Source organism: Coffea arabica, chromosome 6e (assembly GCF_036785885.1).
Source record: "Coffea arabica cultivar ET-39 chromosome 6e, Coffea Arabica ET-39 HiFi, whole genome shotgun sequence".
Lineage (NCBI taxonomy): Eukaryota > Viridiplantae > Streptophyta > Magnoliopsida > Gentianales > Rubiaceae > Coffea > Coffea arabica.
The window spans coordinates 59,491,520-59,504,965 of NC_092321.1; the positions used below are offsets into that span (position 1 = coordinate 59,491,520).

The following is a 13,446-nucleotide window of genomic DNA, read 5'->3' on the forward strand; positions in this document are numbered from 1 at the left end:
GCTCACTGGATTTGCCTGCTGTGAAATATCATTGCGATGTGAATTTTTCCTATGCTTCTTGTTAGAGATGTTATCTTGCACGATTGAAATAATACAACATTAGGGCTGTGAATCAGTGTAATTGGATATGATGCACTAGAAGAGTTAAGCCGCTTGTCCCTTCTGTAGTTGCAAAGTCAGTACTAATGTTACTTGATACTAGACATCCATTGGATAGATGTTTCAAGATTTATCAGCATCTGATTCCTAAAGGATTGCTGTTCCTTTTTCATAATTAGCTCGAAATGGAATTGCTTTTTTAGCATGTATAGCTTAGATGCAGAGATTTTTTCTAATTCTGGTGTGCATTTAAAGAATTTGATTCCATGCCCTTTTGATTTGGTTAATACATTGCATCATAGTAGCTTATCACTGGTTCCTAATAAAGTTTTAACCATCTTTAGACAAAACTTGAAATTTATGAGCTTATGGAGAAGTCATTAGCAGCTGCTTTTGTTACAAATTGGTTAAGTATGCATGATTGCTGCATTTTAAGCAAAGTACTTCGCCACACTTCGCCATGGTTATGGCCCTTACGTGGAATACTGCATATTTAGGACTGGTATTCACTCTGTTTTCAAGAAAACCAATATCCTAAATTTTTTACTTATCGAATATGCAGTGGAAAAGTGCATACTGAGGATTGCTGTCCTTCTAGTACACCTGCACAGAGGGTTATTTTGTGTCACTTTATGTCAATTAGGTAGCTTGGTAGAAGGAGATGGTTGATTTTGATTGATTCTTTACCAGTAAATCATTTCTGAGTGGTAAAGAAAACATATTTTCAGATGCTAACCAGTTAACACATGCATCCTTGCTAAGTTCTTTGGAGGTTTTGGAAGCGCATAACAGCAAATGTTAAGTATTGAAAAGGGGAAAGATGCTTGTTAAAAGTGGATGCTGTTGCTATTTTAAAAGATTATCAAATTCGAACTTCAGTTCTTCGGGAATAGATATTAAGACCTGATGAATGAGATGTCAAGAATTTTGTTGCAGGGCAATTTTTTAATTCAATTAGATCTATCCTAAACAATTTTGAATTTAGGTCTTTTGCAGCTGAGGAATGATCCAATTCACTGTGAAATTCCAAATTTAGGCTTTTGCAAAACTCAGATATTGGTAAACATTGTTGTCATCTTGGGCAACTTTACTTCTCTTTTGGGAATGTGATATCTATACTCTTGAGATGCTTAGAATTTGTCTATGGTATGTAGTGAATGCACGGCCTAACTTCCCTAGATTAATGCAATGCATTTGCCCTGATTTATGCAATGATAAGCTTCGAGCAATTCCCAGGTTTAATTTTTGATGTATTTGAGATACTCTGTAGTGTAAATAGATCAGTATACACCATCATTTTGTTCATCACTGTTGTTTCTTCTCTCATACCCCTGTTTCTTTCAGTTTGATCAGACAAGACTGTAATACCATATGCAGCACTTCTTTTATAAGTCTACTTTGGGAGATGATCTCCTATTAATCCTGTCGTTTCTCCTATGATCATGTTCTGCAATGGGTAGTTTCTTTTATGACATAGAATAACAATCTTATGATTGACAACCTGTTATGTATCCCCTTGACATGCATTCTCAGAAATGAGGATTACCTAATGAGTAATTAGCATGAGTCCAAGAACATCAATTCTAACACGTAAATTGGAGGATATAACTCCAAATTCTATTATTATTATTATTATTATTATTATTATTTAATGCATTACGTATTTTAAATGATAAGACATTTTCATTGTGGATTATGCTTAATGTATTAATGTACAAATAATGTTAATGTATAAATAGTAAGTCAGATCCGTTATCGAATATGCTTTATGTATTATTAATGTATTAGATGATAAGGCAATGGGATTATCGTTGATACTGCGTTTAAGGGATCAATCATCGTTATCAAGTGATAAGATACGTGGATTATCATTCAATTCAGCCCTTGGGCCCTCTCTAATTATCCACTCTATTTACTCTTCTTATGGTGACAGAAATAAGGGATAATTTCAGAAACCTCCCTGAGGTTTCTGATAATTTCACTTGACTCCCCTATACTTTTAAAAATTACACTAACCTCCCTTACCTATTTAAAATGACAATACTAATCTTAATATTTTAATAAAAGTCTCTTGTTGCTATGTTTATGCAAAAGATGGATTTTATAATTGTTTTTCCTTTTTCCTTCTTATTCATTTCTTTTATATTTCATTAGAAATATAGAAAAATTATCAATGTTGTCCTTAGTATTTATTCAAATCAAACATTAAATTTGTAATATTTTTTTGTTAACTTTTAACATCATTCTTTTTTTTTTGCAACCCTTTTTTGTATTAAAATCAACAATAATTAAAAACAAAATGGCCAAAAATCACTACCAAACTATGGTAGTTCTAACACTAAACCAGTCCATAAACTTTTATTAAAAAAAAGTAGTCCACAAACTTTTTAAAAAAAAGATAACACTTTTTTCTCTATCGTAAAAAAAAATTCTATATTCCCCAATAAAGTTCTATAAACAAATAGCCTATTATAGCAAAAGATTTATTATTATAGTTGATTATTAAATAACACATATTGGTACGAAGAACTTGACCCTCTTTTTTTTATAATTGAGCTAAATTATTTTATAATTATTTAAAAGAACAAATTAAACTTTATAAGATAAGGGTATTTTATGATATTCATTAAAATTTTCACTCTATTTTAAGTTTTGGTTACCAAAATATCTAATTAAGGGAGATAAGTATAATGTTTAAAACGTCAAGGAAACTAAGCGAAATAGCTAAATATCTAAGGGGAGGTTTATGAAATTATCCCAAGAAATAAATGTGACTTTCCATTCAAACACCGCCTCACTCCACCGGCCACGTTGTAGCTGGTCAGAATGCTTCCCGGCGACACCTTCCAAACTCCTTCCGCCGCCGCAAAACCCAAAGGGCCGATCATCAAACACTCATTCAAACCCATAGAAATCTTTCTCTCCTCCCCTTCTTCACCCATCTCTTCCACCACCCATACTCCCTCAAAATCGAACCATCCTCGACAACAAGAAGAAGACCAAAATCCCAAGAGCCCATGCCAGAGTTCCTCCTCTTCATCGCTTGCAGCATTTGTTATAGCCCACAATGAACATCTCGTAACTCATATTTTACTTCGTTTGCCCCCAATATCCCTTCTTCGCTTCCAGTCTGTTTCCAAACAATGGCAATCAATCATTTCCAACCCCACTTTCCGCCGTCTCCACTCGCGGGGTCGCCCCACTACCACTGCCTCCTGCTTCCCTCCCGGGGTGCTTTTGTTTCCGTTAGAACTTCCCCGTGTTTTTGGTTTCATTGCGTTCCGCCAGGAGGAGGTAAATTCAATGGCCAACATCGTTTCTCACTTGAATACTTTCCTTTACGGGCCCCGCAACATTTCATGTTTACATTCTTGCAATGGTTTATTAGCTATAGTGTTTAATTTCGATAATCGTCAAGAATTTGCGGTTTATAATCCCACAACTCGGGAGTCTAAGCTTGTTCCAATGATTGAAACTCCACATAACTATAAAGATCTGAATATTGTGTTTGATCCTGAAAAGTCTGATCACTACAAGCTTGTTTGCATATGGGTGGGTTCATCTAAACAATGGGTTCACAGATTCTCTGTGTATTCCTCTGAAAATGGGGTTTGGAGGAATACTGAAGAGACGGCTACTGACGATTTATGTTATGATAAGGGAATGTTATGGAATGGTGATCTTCATTGGATTAGTCCATGGAATTACAGTGCGTGCTTTGACGTCAGTAACGAGCGCCTTAGGCCACTTAGGTACACCATAAGGACGCCCGAGTTCGAGGAACATGGAGGTGATTGGTATTTTGGGGAGTCAGGGGGCCATCTGTTTTATATTCGTCCAAACGAACCTTATGGAATGCTGCTTGATTTTTTCGAGTTGGAGTTGGAGAGGGACTGTCTTCGTTGGAATATCAAGTATCATGTTGATCTTACTCCTTTGACTACTCTGTATCCACAGATGATAAAGGAGGAATATGATCCCACGTTTGACGAGCCATGTGCATTCCATATAATTGGTTTTCTTGTGGATGACAAAGAGAAGAAAACAACGCTTGTGATATCACTTGCTGATAAAATCATTTCTTGTGATTTTAACAACTTGACTTTGATGGAGCTTGCTGATGTGGAGGTGGATACAAAGAGAGATGTCTACAGTTGGTATTTGGCTTTCCCACATGTCGAGACACTAGCTTGTCTTTAATTCCTCTCAATCTTGTTTTGGCGGGAAGCGACTTAGCAGTCCCTGCATTTTCCTACTCATCAATAGTCAGGTTGGTAACGTAGGGCAATGGTGATGTTGTCTTGGACAAGTGTTCATGTGAAGACATATGATTTTGTCATGAGGAATCGAATATAACGTATCTTAGCAGCTCGTAGATTTTGTTGTTTTCGAGTGCACTGATACTATTTTGTTTTGTCAAAAGAAAAAAAAAATCCTCTTTGCAAAGTTTTTAGATCCCTCCCTTCCCCCCCCCAAGAAAAAAAAAAACCTAGATATCTTTGTCCAGTCATTGTATAAAACCAAACAGTAATCTTTGCATTGCTTGAGCTCTGAGTATATTGATTACAATGGCTTCTTAGTATATTGATTACACAAATTCGCCATCAGCAAATGCTTGAGAGACCTGTTTTGTTATTTGGAAATATCTTTAAGAAGATGGATATGTACACTATTATCTTCATCTTCATTCTAAAAAGAATCCAATATTTCATCTCTCTCGATCAAGAAATTTCAGTGAGGTATGGATTTTTTCTATGCTTGTTGTTAGAGATGTTGTCTTACACGATTGAAGCTATGTGTTAACATTAGGGCAGTGAATGAGTGTAATTGGATATGATCCAGTAGAAGAGTAAGCCACTTAACTTTCCCAAAAAAAAAAAAGAAAGAGTTAAGCCACTTAACTCTTCTGCAGTTACAAAGTTCTGATGTTACTCGATACTAGACATTCGTTGGATAGATGCTTCAAGATTTATCATCACCCAATTCCTGAAGGATTGGTACTGTCCTTTTCATAATTAGCTCCATATGGAACTGTGTTTTTAGCTGGGTATAGCTTAGATGCAGAGAATTATTAATTCTGGTGTGCGTTTGGGAATTTCATTCCTTGCCCTATTGATTTGGTTAACGCATTGCACCATAGTTGGTTGTCACTGGTTCCTAATAAAGTTTTAACCTTCTTTAGACAAAAACTTCAAGTTTATATGAGCTTTCAACGAAGTCATTCACAGCTCATTTGGTTAATGGGACATCTGTAATGGTCATTCACATTGTTAAGTATACATGATTATTGCATTTTAAGCGAACTACTTGGTCACATCTCGCCATAGTTATGGCTGTTACATAGAATACTGCATATTTAGAAGTGGTGTTCACTCTGCTTTCAAGAAAACCCATACATATCCTAAACATACTCATCGAATATGGGATGGAAAAGTGCATATTGAGGATTACTGTCCTTGTGATACACCTGCACAGAGTGTTATTTTACATCCCTTTATGTAAATTAGGTATCTTGGTAGAACAAGATGGTAAAGGAAAATATTTTCAGATACTAACCAGTTAACACATGCATCCTTGCTAAGTTCATTGGAGGTTTTGGAAGCACATAACAGGAAATAGTAAGATTAAATATTGTAAAGGGTCAAAGATACTTGTTAAAGGAGGATGCTGTTGCTATGTTAAAAGATTATCAAATTTGAACTTCAGTGCATCGGGAATAGATATTAAGACCTGATGAATAAGATGTCATGAATGTTGTTGCATGGCAATTTTTTTAGTTCAATTAACACTTCCCTAAAAGATTTTGAATTTAGGTCTTTTACATGAGAAATTATCCAATTCACTGTTATATTCCAAATTTAGGCTTTTGCAAAACTCAGATTTTGGTAAACCTTGTCAGCTTGGGCAACTTCTATGTTGGGAATTTGATATCTGTACTCCTGAGATGCTTGGACTTTGCTTTCGGCATGTAGTGAATGCACGGCCTAACTTCCCTTGGATTAATGCAATGCATTTCCCCATACAAATTCAAGGGTAAGCTTTGAGCCATATGCCAAATTGATTAGATTATTGGTCTGAATTTTCTTTTTCAGTGTACATCAGAGTTCAGTTTTGTCTTGTGTCTCTGTTTCATTTGTTTTATCAAACAAAATAGGAACATTATACGGAACGTTTCTCTCTTTGTTGGTCTGCTTTGAGATATCATCTCCTGTGATCCTGTTATTTCTTAGTTCCCATATATTGTCACATGTTTGCATCTTCTTCAATCAATAGCTCTTTTGTGATACAAAACATTCATCTTTAGTTGCATCTGCATGGGTTTGCTTGTCTTTGAAAGATTCTTGAACTTATCCATTTTGAGCTTTGTGGCCACAATGTCGAATTCTGGTTGCTAGGATTTGCCCCCATATCCTGTTAAAGATCCATGATAGACCATGAATTGACATTTTAGTCATCAAAATAGAAGAGATAAACAGGTAGCTTTACTCTTTGCTTGTAGTTCTTGATGGCTGAAGAGGGCAGCATACACTAGAAGTTCTGGAGTGTGAGTATTTTCAAGAACGAGATAGTAGCATTAGTTTCTATTTTTGCCTCTTTACCAATTCGTTCCTTTGGGCTGTCACTTTTAATTTTGATTAAAAACAGAGATCTTAAGATGTCTTATTTTTTAACTGATGGCCGTGGATTCAGCTGTAGAAACTATGTTGTAGCAATAAGATGTGACTCATTTTCTGGAGTTTTCATTTCATATTTGTGAAAACAAATGTTAATAGCATTCTGATTCCAGCCAGAGAAAATATATTCTGAATTTTCTATTTTAGCCATGACTTTGCTGGCCAAAGAACAACTCAGGCCTTTTCCAATCTGATTGGATTGCAATTTTTCCAAAAAAATTCTACGTTTTTCGTGCATATATTTTTCAATCACCTTTTTATTTCACATATATCAAATCGCTACAATAATTTTTTTATAAAAAGTCCAGAAAAATGCAATCCAAACAAAGAAGTCATACTTTAGGGAATGGAGATTGGAGAATGAGATCAAGCCTAAGGATCTTTTTTGCTTTTTTCCATCTTATGATGAAAGTTTGATATTCCCTGCCACTATCCCCTTGTAATATCTGCTATTTGCTTAGGACACAAAAAAATAACAAAAAAAAAGGAATTAGCTCCTGTAGCCGCACTACAATTATTAGTCTTGCCGTATGGGGTAATTCCGTATTATTTTCCCGCGGAAATATGAATTTAAAGTTCCAATATAGGTAATAATGGCTTTGACCCCATGCAGTGTCGACTAAAAACATACTATATAGCTTGACAAATAACGACTGGCTTTTTTAAAAAAAAAAATTCTTTTGCAACATGTAACGTGTTAGTTGCATTGTTTTGAATTGCTGCTGAGTGAATCGCTTTCTTGATAAATATAGATTTTTTTTAAGAAAAAGTTTGGATGAATTTGACTCTAGCCACGACGAGAGGTCATGGCATGTTTTCGGATCCATACGTTACTTAGAGAGATTCTTACAAATCGCCCGTCGACATAGTTTTCACATATGCAACGACCTCACACACAATCTTTTACGAGAAGACAACTTATTCTTATCAACTAAATCAACTTATATTGACCAATAAATATAGAATGCAATGGGTCTGTAAATATATTATCATCTTCCCTAAAGACTGGTGAGTAATTCAATATCTTAGGGAGTCGGGAATGAATCTATATACTTTAGAAGTCCAGAAATCGAGCAGTTGGGATATAATTACATGCAAGGAAAAGTCATTTTGTATGGCTGACTAAAACATGATTGGTTTTTTTTGCAGCCAAGGGTAGACAAAAATAACCACTTACTTGAAATCCTATCATATCCAATTCGATTCGAATAAAAAAATAGAGTACTCGATCTATATTATTTGACTGGATCAAAAGACAGTAAAATATCTACTCATATGCACAACAAGAACCGCATGTACCTAACCCGCCTCGCATACATATTATTTATTTTTTTGTTTTTATACACATACTATGAAATAATGTTTTTAGTGTTAATTAAGTAATTTCATTGAACAAATTACATTATAAAATATGAGAGGCTGTAGTTGGTATACAAGATTCATTTTGTAGAGATCATTATCTTATATTTTTTTAGGAAATATTTTAATTGATGTGAAATATATTTTTTTTAAAATGTACTGCTTATTTGAAATGTTCATTGATTTTGAATTCTTCTAATTTTTCCTTTTTCTAATTAATTTCTATTTATTAAAAATTAATTATTTACTATAAATAGTTTACTTATAATTTCTCTTTTTCATCGTCTTCTTTTTTCTTTATGCTTACTAACAATTTATTTGACACTCAAACATATACAATTATTTTCCTATAGAATATTTAACTGCCGTAAATTATTATAAGAAACTAATATATATATATATATATATATATATATATATATAGTAATAGCATTTTATGTAATTTATATTTTAGTGCATCGTAAAGATCTTATTAACAATTACTGCTTGCTAGTGCATTGTCAACATTTTATCAACAATTAATGCACAAATAGAAACCGTCAAAGAAAACAAAGGAACTATTTAAGTTACATTTATTAAATGTACACTTTCCCATCTCATATATCAATTTACGATAGCTAGATATGTTATATAATCAATTGAAGATAAAAATATTTATCCATTGAAAGAAATTATTTACAATAAAGCAATACTACATGTTAAACCACAAAAAAACTATTTAGTACATTATTCTCAAAATTTGTATATCATACTTGATACGGAGAAAGAGAAGAAATAAATCTATACATATTAAAGAAAAAGATGAAAAAGGTAAAGAAGAGAAAAAAGAAAAAGGATAATCTAATACTAATATAACAATGAGGACACAATTATCTTTTTGCTAGAGACATACATTTGATTACTAGTCAATAGGGAACAATTTATAGGTTTAGTGAATATTGGGTGTAATTTGCTACTTACTCTAATTACAAGGGGTTAATATGTGATTAAGCCATTTCCCTTCAAGTCAGATCTCCAAGGAGACATGCATGTTGAAGAGTCATGCAGGATCAGATATAACATGTCTTGGCAGCTTCTTGACTTTTTATTTTTGTGTGCATTGCTATTATGGCTCATGGTTCTTGAAATTCTAATGATGGATGCTTCGAGCTTTATTTGCATTTTAGTAGGTTTTTAGTTTTATTTTGATAAACAGAAGAACTTGTTTCATGAATAATGATTCTCTTGATAGCAGCCTTTTAAGCTAAGTTGTCAGAAGCCTTCTTGACATGCTTTTGGGAATGTGCATTCCCCGCTTTTGAGATAAACTTTTGTCTTTATAATTTTAAGGAAAAATACTCTTTGAGCATGTAAAAGGGTAGTTTTAGGACATTTTACAGTACTTTATTTGTACCATTTTGACTCTTTTTTTCTTTTAACTTATAACCTTTTTTTTGGGTTAATTATAACCTTTTCCATGTTGTGATACTCCTCAGCCAAACGAAATATTCCACTAAATGAAGGTCTAAAATCAACTCATTTCAAATCCAGTTATGTGAAATCCTTCTTTCAATTCAAATTTGTCAATTCAAACGCGCTTAATAAATCTGGACAAAATATGCAGATCTCAATTGCATGACATCCATCAGTTCTCGGACTTCCTTTTTTTTTTTTTTTTTTTTTACCAAACGATAGAAGAATTCATTACTTGAAATGAAAGTTTACAAATTTGGAGCAAAGGCTCCTACATCATTTTTGGCTACACTGATTAGCCAATTTGGAAATGACTCCATCCAAACTATCTCAAAAACTGAATTTAAGGCAAACTTTGCCAAATGGTGGAACACATTATTCCCTTCACTTTTAACAAAAGAGAAAAGACGAGAACTAAAGTCCTTGCTAAGTGCAAGAATGTCAAATAGGACAGCACCTGCTAAATGGTCATTCAGGTTTCCCTCTCTGATTTGATCAATGATTCTCTTACAATCGGATTGGATTATAATATTCCTCCATCCATTCTTCTTGGCAAACACCAGCGCTTTCCGGATTGCTCTTGCCTCCTCAACAGCTGGAACACCCTTTCTGCCTTCACATCTGGCCCAAGCTCCTCTTAACTTTCCCTCCTTGCATCTAGCCACAACTCCCCAACTGATTTTTCCATTATTCTGTTTGATAGCTGCATCTGTATTTAAGCACATGAAGTTTTCTGGAGGTGACTCCCATTTCACGTTTCCTTTTTCGACACCCTGTCCCTTTCTTCATCCTCTACCTTCTCCGTGCTTACATTCTGGAATTCTAGCCATTCTTGTATTGCCTTATTAACTGTCATGCCTGGACTTCTCCCCTCCCTGTTAAATTGAATATGGTTTCTGGATTTCCAAATCTGCCAAAGCACATTTATGGTCAGCTCAATGTGTTCCCTCCCATCCTTTCTAACCTTTGCTTCCATCAGGCTACTCCACCAATGCCAACAGCTATATCTGTATTCCTTCAAACCATCCCAGCTAATTGGAGTAGCCTTCCAAATTAGCTCTGCATGCTTGCAGAAAAAGAACATGTGTTCAAGAGTTTCAATCCCTTCTCCACAGCAGCAGCACCTATCATTTCCTTGTCCAATCCTTCTCCTAATTATTTCATTCACTGGCAATATTCTCTGAAGACATTTCCATACAAAATGCTTCAACTTATGCTTTACGTTCAGGCTCCATAAGAATCTCCACACCCCCTGAATTAGCTTCATTCCTACTACTACTCTCCTGTTGCTGACTTTCCATCCTTCCTTTTCTCTGCAACTCTTTAGCCACCACATAGCCAGTTTTCACAGTATACTCCCCTGATTTAGAGTACATCCATATCAGCCTATCCTTATCACCACACTCACTTATTGGACTATTAGTTATTCTTTGACAGTCTTCCTCCTCAAAACATTTTCTCAGTACTTCCATATCCCAAGTCCCATCAGCAATCAATTCATGGCCTCTTTGTACATGACAATGTTGAGGTTTTCTCGATCTTATCTTACCATCTTCCTGATCAAGTAGCCACTTATCTTCCCATATATCAATCTACTTGCCGTCCCCCACTCTCTTCCTCACCCCTTCTTCCAATAGTTCCCTTGCACTCAGAATGCTTTTCCAAACCCAAGAATCCCCAGCATTAATATTCATTTTCCAAATGGAAGATCCTCTAAAATACCTCCCCCTAACAATCCTGCTAACTAATAGATTTGGCCTTGTCAAGATCCTCCATAGTTGCTTTGCAAGCATTGTAGCATTGAATTGCTGGAGATTTCTAAAACCCAACCCTCCCTTCCCTTTCACCTCAGATAACTTTCTCCACTCCACCCAATGAATTTTCCTATTCTCCTCACTATCCCCCTACCAAAACTTTACCATATCTTTACAAATATCCACACATAAGCCTTTTGGCAATTTGGAGCAACTCATAGCATAAGCAGGTAGAGCTAAAATCACAGATTTTAAAAGGACTTCCTTACCAGCATTACTTAGTAGCCTCTCCTTCCATCCACACATTTTGTTGATGACCCTCTCCCTAATGTAGTTGAATACTTGTCTTTTTGGTCTTCCGATAACCAATGGAAGCCCCAGATATTTGCTCTGCCCAACTTCCTTCATGCCTCCCAGGATATCCAAAATTTCTGCCTTTCCTTCCTCCCTTGTATTCTTACTAAAAAATACAGATGACTTCTTAGCATTTATGACTTGTCCTGAGGCTTTTCCATACATCTCCAACAGCTTCATCAACTTATCAGCTTCTTCTTTGTTAGCTCTGTAGAAAATCAACGTTTCATCTGCACAAAAAAGGTGAGACAATGCTGGACTATGCTAAGCAATCTTAAGACCAGAGATTTCCTGATTAGACATAGCACTCTTAAGTAAACTGGCTAATCCCTCAGAGACTAGCAAGAATGTATATGGAGATAAAGGATTTCCCTGCCTAATCCCCCTTGTAGGTGTCACTAGCCCTCTTTTTTCCCCATTCAAGTTAAAGGAGTAAACAACAGAGGACATGCACTTTAGAATCCAGTCTCTCCATTTTTGACAAAAGCCCATTTTTCCATAATTTTCTACACAAAAAGCCATTCAACTCTATCATAAGCGTTGGACATATCCAGTTTCAAAGCCATAAAAGCATTAGATCCACATCTCCTGTTATTTAAGCAATGAATGAATTCATGAATAATAACAACATTATCAATGATTTGTCTTCCTGGAACAAAAGTAGATTGGTTTTGGCTGATACAAAGCTTGAGTAGAGGCTTTGGTCTGTTGACCAAGATTTTAGATATGACCTTGTAGACTACATTACACAAACTAATTGGTCTAAACTGAGACACTAATGCTGGGGAATCAACTTTAGGGATAAGAGTAATGATAGTTTCATTGATAGCTCTCAATAACTGGCCAAAATGAAAGAAACTGGATATGGCATTTATCAAGTCATCTTTTATCACATTCCAGAATTGTTGGAAGAAAACAGGAGTCATACCATCAGGCCCCGGGGCTTTGTTTGGTTGCAAAGAAAAGACAGCTTTTCTGACTTCCATTTCTGAAACAGGTCTAACCAGCATTGCATTCGTTTGGTCTGTGATCACTTGGGGAATACCACTCAGTATTGATTCAACCTGCTGAGGATTACTGGAAGTGAAAAGCTCCTGAAAATAACCATTTATTTCATTCTCAATTTCTTGCTCTGACTCACACCAGGTTCCATCACCCTTCTTAAGGTTTGAGATATTATTCCTTCTTCTTCTCTTTGCAACACTTGCATGAAAGTATTTTGTATTCTTATCACTTTTCTTCAACCACTTAATTCTTGCTTTCTGCCCCCAAAACACCTCCTATCTCTTATAAGCCTCTTCAGTTTCTTTTTAAGCTCTCTCATCTTTCCATTCTTATTGGCAAACCCATCACCTTGAACCTCTGCAAGTTTCTACTTCAGCTCCCTAATCTCCTTTTTTGCATTAGTATCTCTTTGCTTATTCCAGTTCAAAACAGCAACTCTATAGCTCTTTATCTTTTGGTGTAGCTTAAAAAATTTTGAACCATCCTGTTGTTTTCCCCATTCTCTGCTAATGAGTTCACCTACTTCTTTATGGCCTTGTTTGGCAGCCAAATTTTTTGTCAAGTTTGTCTGCTACAAATTTTTTAAAAAATTTAGCTACAGTAACCTCAAAAAAATTTTCAAAGTTTTTAAACTATACACTTCAAAATATTCAAAAAAAAAACACACTTCAAAAATTTTTTTAATAACTTCTACAGTAAGTTACAGTAAAATTTTAGACAAACACCCAACAAACTCACTTGCCAAACGG

General features: G+C 35.1%; 2 protein-coding genes across 2 annotated transcripts; one reads left to right on the plus strand and one right to left on the minus strand.

The window, feature by feature from the left end:
* The first annotated feature begins 2,925 nt into the window (after window positions 1-2,925).
* LOC113696897 (F-box protein At5g07610-like) lies at window positions 2,926-4,299 on the plus strand. The gene has a single exon (XM_027216284.1). It carries the CDS (start codon window positions 2,926-2,928, stop codon window positions 4,297-4,299), a length of 1,374 nt encoding a protein of 457 aa, XP_027072085.1.
* Window positions 4,300-9,832: 5,533 nt separating this feature from the next.
* On the minus strand, window positions 9,833-10,309 carry LOC140009980 (uncharacterized). Its single transcript, XM_072056335.1, has one exon. The coding sequence runs from the start codon at window positions 10,307-10,309 to the stop codon at window positions 9,833-9,835; it is 477 nt and encodes a 158-aa protein (XP_071912436.1).
* Between the last annotated feature and the right edge of the window lie 3,137 nt (window positions 10,310-13,446).